Here is a 10,685-nt window from a genome sequence, read left to right on the forward strand (position 1 = left end):
TTCAAAATCCAAAATATACATTATTCGAGTATCATTTTACAAGCTCGTTTGCCCTATGGCACTTACATTTAATGAAGTTTTATACCAGTGAAGGAAATTAGAATTTAATCATTAGTTCCGACATTCAAACAAACAAATTTTACCTTTTTTATCCTTAGTATATAAAAAGGCGCATTTCAATAGAGATTGCTTTGTGCGTTTCTGATCGTATTTATCTGAACAATTTTTTCTCTAAAGACCTTGGTCGTCTTTTATACTTTGTGTTTGTTTTTTAATTATTATTTTTTTAATTTAATTTAATTCTAGCTTATATAACAATTAATTCTCCCAACATTGTTGGGAGAATTAATATCAGTGTAATTATGTATTTATTATTAATAAAAAATATTCTCAGGCCTTAATTAAATACAAATAAAAATTAAAAATAGTTACTGCATAAACCATGACTCCGTGGAATGGTGGCGAGAATGCTAGCAGCACTTCCCCGTTGAACCGCAATTCTGATCCTCAGCGCAAAAAATAAACCAGCCCTCCTGTCACCAGTGTTGTTAAATATTAATGACGACTGTGCATTTTTATCTCCATATTCATCAATACTTTAATTGTTATTTATTAAAACAACTTACTACTGAGTTAGTTGCTGATTCTTCTTGGTAGAGTAAATTCCGAACCTTTGGTTGCGACATTTAAAAAGTCCATATTTTTAAGAGCCTGCTTAACTAAAATAATAAATATATTGTTTTATTTTAAACATTTGAAACAAGAAAATTGATTAACGAAGGTATGTATTCTCCATTCCAACCATAACAGGAACAGAGTCAAATAAACAACATTTGACAGCTAATTAACGCGATATTATTGGTTGAGAGATTTATCCATGATATTCACTATGGATTTGACTAATATGGCGTTTTGAACGACGACGAAATTATTATCGGAATTGTGGAAAAAAAATATTTAAAATGGAAATAAGTATTTAAGTGTTGTAATAGTGTTGTATTATAATTAAAGGTATATTAATCATAAACTCTTAGTTGAGCACAATATAGCTGAGTTATTAGTAAATCGCATGAAATATGTAAATGTAAGGTTTGTTTATCTTTTTTCCTACTTCCATTGGACTGTATGGTGTATGCTGTGTGGTATATTCATTAAGTGATCCATTTCCTACCAAAGTTAATTCTTCTTCTCTTTAGATGGCTTTTGCAAGATTCTGCTCAGCTTGGTAGATATCTGCATCTCAACTTTTTTGAACTCTTTCACTCAAAACTTAGTGATTTTTTCACGATATTTCTAGGTAGATAGGTCACTTATAAATACGTAATTTTGGATTATTATTTACTTTGCGGTAAGGCTTTGTGCAAGCTCGTCTGGGTGGGTACCACCCACTCTTCAGATATTCTACCGCCAAACAGCAGTATTCAGTATTGTTGTGTTCCGGTTTGAAGGGTGAGTGAGCCAGAGTAACAACAGGCACAAGGGACATAACATCTTGGTTCCCAAGGTTGGTGGCGCATTGGTGATGTAAGGAATGGTTAATATTTCTTACAACGCCATTGTATTTGGGCGGTAGTGACTTCTTACCATCAGGTGGCCCATTTGCTCGTCCGCCGACCGATATCATAAAAAAAAATGTAATATTTTTATACTCATTTCAAAGCAATGCCTTGCTTTACTCGGGTATCAAAATAGAATGAAATGGAAGTCGATGAACTACTGACCTAATATTAGGTCCCACTTGGAATTATCTTGAGGTTCCCGAAAATGTAAACTCAAATCCAAATCTATCTGTATCTATATATATATATATATATATATATACATATATTCAAATAAAAAATAAACATTTTCAGTAGTTTTACTTTGACCCCTAATAATGAGCATATATTATCACTGATATTTTATTATTTGGCCTAGATTTTAGATTGACCACCCGTCGTTTGTGTTCGCATTAAGACCTAAATTAGCGATGGTAAAAAAAACACAAAACAGTTCGGCCTGTCTGTCTTGTAGCGTAGAGAATTCACCCGCTGATTTATATTAAAAATAAAACATCACATCTCAATACTAAGCTTTTATTTCCTTTTGAAAATAATATTTATATTAAGGTTTTATACAAGTGCAATATTTTCATTAAAATGAACGCATCGTACGATTATTTATAAATGTGTGCACAGACATACGCGTGTGTGCAATGATTAACAATATAGACATAATAAAGGTGTAATAGTATTCAATCATACATTGTCTTAAGCAGAGCGAAATATGACCACGATCGGCTTAAAATCTGAAATAAAAAAAAATTATACAAAATTAGCTGTCGCCCGCGGCTTTGCTCGCATTTTAGGGATTGGTCGTCAAGTGTTAGTGTATGTCCTTAGTTGATTTTCAAGCTTCATACCAAATTTCATCAAAAAAAAAAATGATTCGGTTTGGCCATGAAAGAGCACAGACAGACAGACAGATAGACAAACGGAGTTACTTTCCCACTTATAATATTAGTATAGATATTCATTATAATTTATCTTATAAATAATATTCTTACATAATATATTAATTATAATATAAAAATACGTTAGAATACCTAAGAAACTTTTCTTATTGAATCGCAATTACGAACCCCCTAACCCTAACCCTAAAACTAACCCCCCTTTGCCAGTGGAAGCTACATATCTAACATAATTTACCTCATTTAATTACTTCATGTGTTCACCTTACATTTGCCAATGGTAAGACTTTGTGCAAACCTGTCTGAATGGTAACCACTCACCGGTTATTTTAACCTCCTCCATTTGTCTAATATTGTGTTCCGGTTTGAATAGTGAGTGGGCCAGAATAGTTAAAAGACAGAAGAAATATAAAACCTTAGATTCTATGGTCAGTAGATCTGGTAAAGAACCCAACTTGTTGAACTTTGGAACTCAACCTTCCAGGCAGGATATATTATATACACATATATATAAGTATTTAACTAACAAAACTTTGTATATTAAATGTTGAAAAAGAGTATCTACTGAGTTTCTTGCCAGTTCTTCTCAGTAGAATCTACATTGCGAACCGGTGATAGCTTCACTTAATATAGTTTAAAAATCAAAAGAGCTTTTAAAAGCCTTCTTGAATAAAGAATAATATTTTGATTTTTAAATAATTATTTATTTCATATAGATCGACAAAATTAATGTAAATTTACTTGTATTAAAAAAAAACTATAATCATTATTTAAATCAAAAACTTATGTAATTGTAGGGATAAAAAGGAATGGTCCCAAAGATTCGCATTATTAGAATCACAATTAAGCTTCTACTTATAAAACAATATAAACAACTTTATTCCGACTAAATATTTCGTATAAGTTTATATTTTATGTGAAACATTTTACTTTTTCTAAAACACTGTTAAGCTATGAAATGAGTCTAACCACTCAATTGAGACTAAATATCTGAATCACGTCTAAAAATAGAACAGCGCTACTAGTCTGTTATGTAGAATTGTTTTAATAAGGATATGCCACAGACGAAACACAGACCAAATCGCTATATACTCCTAACAGAGCCGACTATGCACGGGTATATTATAAATACGAGAGTAACTATTTTATTACTTCTGATATTTGGTACGGAGATAGTTTGAGTCCTGGGGCAAGGCATAGGCTACTTTATATAATTCACCTCTCGAAGTAAAAGGGGGGGGGGGGATATTGTAGGTATTTTTTATAAATTTCGCGCGAGTAAAGCTGCCGGTTTAACTAGTAAATAATGCAAGGAAATATTAATAAAGTAGTATCCTTTAAACCAACAGCAGGGTTCTTTGTTTTGGAGGTGTGGAAAGTTCCGCCATGTTGTTTTTAATATGTGTATTGGCGGTTGGATAGATTTTTAACCGACTCATGCCCCTCACTGCCGGAAACGAGATGAATTATAAGCTCAATATTTAATAGATAATCTTAAACAAGAATCAGGTCCAATATCGAGACAAACAGTTCAACACCAGTCAGTTTCACGTACCTTATTTCTGTTTATTGTTTATCACAATTAAGGAAAAAGTATAGAAAACCTGGATGTGTGATGAAATGCCCAAATATAAACGTATATATGCCACAGAATACACTATTATTATTTGTAACGTTCCATGTAATATTTTCGAAAATATGTTATTTAAGTATAATTATATAACTATAATATAACTGTTTTATAATAATTTATATGACTGTGGTAAGCTTTTATTTGAAGTTCTATAATTAAAATAAAGAAGTGTGTGTGTGTGCGTGCGTGTGTGTGCAAATAAAGTATATTTTAACAAACAAACAAATCTTACCTATTTTTTATCGAACATAAAAATAGTTATGCTAATTACTTTATTATTTAATTTCTATCTCGATTTTATTAAAATTTATTATAATATACATTCAATAAAAAATAAATTAGTATAATTTTATACAAAATACTTTAAGCAATAAGTAATCATCTAAAAGTGTACAATTCAGATGATATTAATGGAAACATCGTTGGAGTTAAAGTCGCAATCAGTTTTATATGTGAAATTAAATAGGATAATATTTATGTATGTTATGTAAAGCTGACGAATTCTAAAATAAATAGATTTATTTTGTAACATCTGTCTCATTGGTTTAGATCCCGGGGCTTATATTTTTTTTTTTTTTGGATAAATAAACAAACGCCTGATATCTCAGGTTAAGTTAGATTGCCATCCATTAGATTATGATATTGAGAAAAAATACAGTATCTGTGCTTGGGCACTACTATAAATACTCTTTTTGCTGCTAGCTATTCCTTGAGTCCACCGTGGCATATTCAATATATATACATAAATATATGAAATTAAAGAATAATAATAAAAATACAACCAAAATCGTATAATTGATGAATCGACATTTTATATTTAGATATAAAAAAATATATATAATAATAGATTAGTTTAAATAAAATTAAATACGTTTTATTTTACAGTATGAAGTCGATCATTAAAATACAAGTTAGTTATACAAGACACAGCAATTATTTCAAAATGCGAAAGAAGTGTATATTGTCAGTTTGGTCTCCACTTACCGTCGTAAAAGCGCTCAAGTTAAGCACTGCGAATTTAGCCGCAGTCACCTTGCAAGGTTTGCTTGCTCTGTGAATATAAAATATATTGTCAATTAAAACAGATTATAATTAATTATACCACATTGAATTAATTAACTACAATTTTATAAATATTATATGTAGGGTATCTTATACACTTTGCTACTTAAATCGTTAAATGTCGTGTATATCGTGAAATGTCGTATATCACGATATAAGCAAACGACTTAAGTTTTTTTTAATAGGAATTTATAAAAAAAAAACTTTTAACCTTAAACCCTATTAAGTCATGTCATTGGCTAATAAACAACAACGAATATAAAAATAATTTAAATAACAATTTTTTTTAAATAATATACCACTGAAAACTCCTGTACAGCCAAGTATTTAAAATTGGAATACCAGTATTTAGCAAACGAATATTTCGCAACAGTATTTGCATAGTCGTCTTTTATCATATCACATCCTGTTGTAAAGAAACATTTGAAGTTCATTCCTAAGTACCAATTTAACATTTATTAATTGCATTATTAAGTGTTATATTATTTATATTTATGAAGATCAATGTGGCGATCCTTGTCCGCCATATTAGATTTATAGTGACGTCATATCACGAGACGGCCGTGGAAGCGGATCTGTGCCAACAGCCTATTAAGAACGGACGCCCTTTTCGTTTGTTTTATGTGTGTAAGAGCAGATAAATATTACATTTAAATTTGATATAAGTCATACTGAAAAGTTAAAGATAATGAATGTAGTACGTAATGATACTCGTACATATATATATTTTTATATTTTGGCATATTAGCGTTTGTGTTTTATTTTTTATTTTATTGATATTATATAAATATGAATATGCCATATTTGCGTATTTATTATAATGAGTATTGGAAATAATTTTCACGTGAAAACATAACTAGATAAAGGACTATACATAAAAGAGTCAGTTTATTGTTTTTTTAATGTTTTGCCGGATATTACGTAAAAGTGTAAAAAAACGGTAATAATACATATGATTTTCAAAAAACATTACAAAAACTTTAACGTTCCATTTATTTAAAAAAAAAGCCTATTTTTTTATTGCAATCAGTAACGTTCCTTTTTGGTAGAACCTGTATTCCCAGTTGATGGTAACATTACATTTAATTTCTGGGAAGAACAGGATCGCCACAAGGCTATGCTAATAACAAATTATAATTTTTATTATTGTATGAAAACTTTAATTCAAAAAATGACATAAAAAAACCTGCTGCTTATCGTTCACCGGTTCTTTTCAAGTCCGAGATGTTTGTTTTTGTCAGTCAATCAGCAAGTGTAACGCTTCTATAATACGCTTCTATAATTTCGAAAAAAAAAAATGCATTTGATAAAATGGCAATCAAAATATAATGTTACTTGAATATGTATATGTATATTTATATAGTTTGCGAAATAACTTTCAATCACATCAGTTCTAATCGGTGTATCAAATTTATTGAATTTCAATAATTTTAGTTTATGGATATAACTATTAGCAATGTTCTTTCGAAAACGAGGCACGTGCTCTATGACATTCCATCTAATATATATTTTTGATATATTATCGTCGTTAACCGCCATAATTAACAATTAAATAAACCGTTTGAAACATTAATGTAAAATATTTTATATCTCTCTTAATTTCTCTTAAGAAGTTTGATAAAATACCTAAATAGCACGAGGAATACACTTTTCTTGATGTCTGGAGAGGCGTCGTACCATCGACAGTTGTATACCGCGTCGCACATCTTAGTACTCTATAAAAATATGTAGTTTTATTAATTGTTGTTCAAAATGTATAATGATAAAACAAAATATTAGTAATATTATTTTTATTATTTAATTTTAGTAGGACAATAAAGAATTACTTTTTTATTATTCAGTAGAATGTTTTTATCTACCAAAGTCCTTGTTAGGGTTATTGTAAAATCCGACTAACGGAAGTTTTAATAGTCGTTTTCAACCATCCGCCAAAGGAGCGGAACTAACTTACCATCAAAGGCATTCTCAAGAAGGGTTAGCGTCTGGCCTACATTAAGATTCTGCCAAATACTTGCCATGGAATAATGTACGATAATCATGACCTTGGTAGTAAACTATTACCAAAAACAATTTCCATGTCATCTTCATATTAATGTAAATAATAATAATAATTTTTACCGAAGCCATTAGCATATCTCCGTAGAAGCATGTGAGAGAAATCTGCGTCAGGCTGACTACGAGGAACGGTATGAACGCCAGTATAGCGCTCGTCTTAGCTACGATCTAAATTCATACATAAAAAAGTTTGACGTAAAAAGGTTTTATATAAATGCAATTATATATATTTCACATTAAATATCAGTATTAAAAGAGTATTTTGAAAGGGTTGTTATTTTCAATTAGTATGATTACTATATATTCATTTTTATATCAATATATGTATAAATTTGTACGTTTGTTTGTAACTGAACAAACGATTCAGAACTCCTAAACGAACCGATATTGATGAATTTTTTGTGTGTGTTAGTCTTGGTTAGATAGATAGAGTTAATGCTTGTTGACTTCCGGGCAGGAGACATGACATACTTATATAATTGTATTTAACTAACATGACTGTATTTTTAGATGTTAAAAAAGAGTAACAACTCAGTTTCTTGCCGGTTCTTCTCGGTATAATCTACATTCCGAACCGGTGGTAGCTTTATTTTAAATAGTTTGTTAAATGACGATTCAAAAGTGCTTGTAAAAGCCTACTTGAATAAAGTATATTTTGATTTTGATTTTTATTTATTGGTCCAGATCGAGTTGATTGACTGCAATCGATGTTGATGGTGAGCGATCGGTTTCCAATATTATTTGTCTTCAAAAAACATAATATTAATAAAAATAAAATTATAATACGTGTAAATTCGGGACGTACAACTAGTTTTATATACATAATATACAATACCTTACTCTAATTATTACGATTTATTTACCGTTATATTGAATCCACTTAAGCATATTAAAAGCGAACTACTTAGTATATTGAATAGAGCCGATTTTGAATACAATGTCTCGAGTTGATTTACCAATCTGTAACATAAAGATGTGTTCAGTTACCGATTAAATATTTACGGTTAATTTACTATAAACCAATTTTGATCGGAATTGGAGTTTGATTCGTGGCTTTTAATAATATACTCTTGTACACGAATCAAGTCTTTCTAACTGAATATGGCAGGGAAGCTAGTATGCAGTAGCCAATATAATTAGAGAAGTGAAAAATGAGTGCGCCATGCAGAAGTTCACTGTGTTTGAACTCACTCGGCGTCGTCGGATGAAAATCTGCCACATACAATATCCGAAAACCTTGAAGTGTTTGGAGAAATAAGGTCCAAAAGTTCTACTAAATATGAGGCCTAATATAAAGGTTAGCTCAGTGTGATACCTCCAGGCTGTTTCTTAACATTTTATCACAGATAGACAATCTTACACGATCTAAGTATGATGACGCGTAGCGCTTATAACTTTAAGCGCTTCGATCTACGGAAGCGTTTAACTTCAAACTTTCCAGCTACTGACTGCTACTGAGAATTTATTTTAATATTGAATTACTATTTATTAGGCCAACCCTTGGATTTCAACCTCGGGATCTACAGCCTTATAGATCAGCTTCTTGACCTTCTAGAACCTTCTAGAACATGATCCACTTAAAGTTATAAAAAAAACATACTCAATCAATTCCTGATGTCTCCGTATGCATTTGCGCATTTTCCGTCTCGTCTGATCGTGTGAAGCGCAAACGACGTTTTCGAAATGATAGCCGAGTATCCGGAAATGCATCCGTATGTACGTACAGAATACGTAGAAAAATGTATCTGTCGCAAATATGTTCATACAAACATTGGTAGCTGAAAATAATTTACCATTTAAATGTACTTGTTTCATAATTAAATAAACACACACATATACAAAAATACGTATTTATTTCAAATATTATTGTACAATGCTAAGTTTATATGTATTGTACAAGATTTTTGCTAATAACATTCTCTGCGGGAAATAACGATGCTAATTTTAGGTGTATAAAGGATTTTTTTATACATTCATACTTACATAAATAAATATAATGTACTTTTAAACCAGTGATATGATGAAATTAAGTATCAGATTAATTGTTTGGTAGAATATCTGATGAGTAGATGGTACTGCCTAGATAGGCTTACCGATACCCTACAAACAAGCAACCGTAATAAATTCAGAAGTAAAAGATTTTTTAAAAGGAGAGCATGAGTTTCACATGACATCACTACTTTAACAGTTTATCATTACAAAACTAGTACCGATGCTAATGTTGTCTTAGATTTTCGCGATTATTACACATTGAAATAAAACTAGTTTTTAACGGATTTAATCGCGTATATTAATTATTTTAACATCCCGACGTTTCGAGCACTTTGCAGTGTTCGTGGTCACGGGCAGACTCCCGTGACCACGAACACTGCAGTTTTATGCTGTTGGCCAAACGTCAACATGGTTCAGGTATACTATTCATACCCTTCTTTTTAACGACGGCACAAAAAATTGCACTGATTGTATTTACTTTTTGTGTGAGAGATAGATCAGAGAGAGGACTCGAGCGTCTGGGTGTGTTGACGCTTGTATTTGTGTGATTCGTGTTTTTCAACGAGCTATTGGTAGAATATTTTAAAAGCTTAGATGTGTATGGTATTTATTCGTTAATGCATTTGTACGACAAAAGTAATTTTTCATTATTGCTATTTTATGCCATTTGAAGAATTTACTACTAAATAAGTCCAACATACTCACTAGACCAAACCTGATGGATGTACACAAATCCCCAAATTTTCGTATTGGCGTATGCGTCAAAGAAATACTTAATTAGAAACGGTAACTTCAAATCAGCTTCTCCTTTGTAATAGTAATCATATGACATCAACATGAGTGGTAGAGTCGAGAAAATAACAACGACCACCGCACAGCAAACGTACATAAAAGTGATTACGGAATTCAGAAATTTCAACGATTCTCTCACGACTTCCCTTTCAAACCTTTCGTCCTTACTCTCCGTTTTATTTGATGAATTAGGATGCATGTTCCGCAACTTATCAACCGTTGAATCCAATGTGTTTTTGTTTAATATAATCGGTAGTGATTTCGCCGTCGCCAGCAAACATATCGTGCTGCAAGGAGCGATCATTGACAATTCGTCGAGACTTTTACCCAATTTGATGCCTTCAATCAACCAACAGAATTCTCCGATCACGTCAGTGTACAGCCAGAGAAGATTAAAATAATATAACAATTTTAATAAAAACGTCATCCGTTCCGTTTCACCTATCGCTATTCCAGATAACAGACATGCTTTTTTAGACAATTTTATGGAATCGTCGAACTCGTTTTTCGGATTAAACATTATTTTTAATCTATATTTCAGCCCCAGCTTGTTTCGACGGTATCTCGTTCGGTATTAGAAAACTAATGATAAAAATGTTTATTTTAATAGAGTTTACTTAAAACAGAATTAATTACAAGCTTCAAGCGTCAAAAGGAATAATAAAATAAGTTGTTTCATATTCTGTTTCGTGCGTTAAAAAA

The 10,685-nt window shown here is 31.0% G+C and overlaps 1 protein-coding gene across 1 annotated transcript; it reads right to left on the minus strand.

The window, feature by feature from the left end:
• Positions 1-2,178: 2,178 nt before the first annotated feature.
• On the minus strand, positions 2,179-10,410 carry LOC125072604 (odorant receptor 67c-like). Its single transcript, XM_047683236.1, has 7 exons — positions 9,897-10,410; positions 8,800-8,977; positions 8,063-8,159; positions 7,263-7,367; positions 6,771-6,859; positions 5,067-5,133; positions 2,179-2,287 (listed from the first exon to the last, which is right to left on the minus strand). Exons 1-7 carry the CDS (start codon positions 10,408-10,410, stop codon positions 2,234-2,236), a joined length of 1,104 nt encoding a protein of 367 aa, XP_047539192.1. The 3' UTR covers positions 2,179-2,233.
• Between the last annotated feature and the right edge of the window lie 275 nt (positions 10,411-10,685).

The sequence above is a fragment of the Vanessa atalanta genome, chromosome 22 (genome assembly GCF_905147765.1).
Source record: "Vanessa atalanta chromosome 22, ilVanAtal1.2, whole genome shotgun sequence".
In the NCBI taxonomy this organism is placed as follows: Eukaryota; Metazoa; Arthropoda; class Insecta; order Lepidoptera; family Nymphalidae; genus Vanessa; species Vanessa atalanta.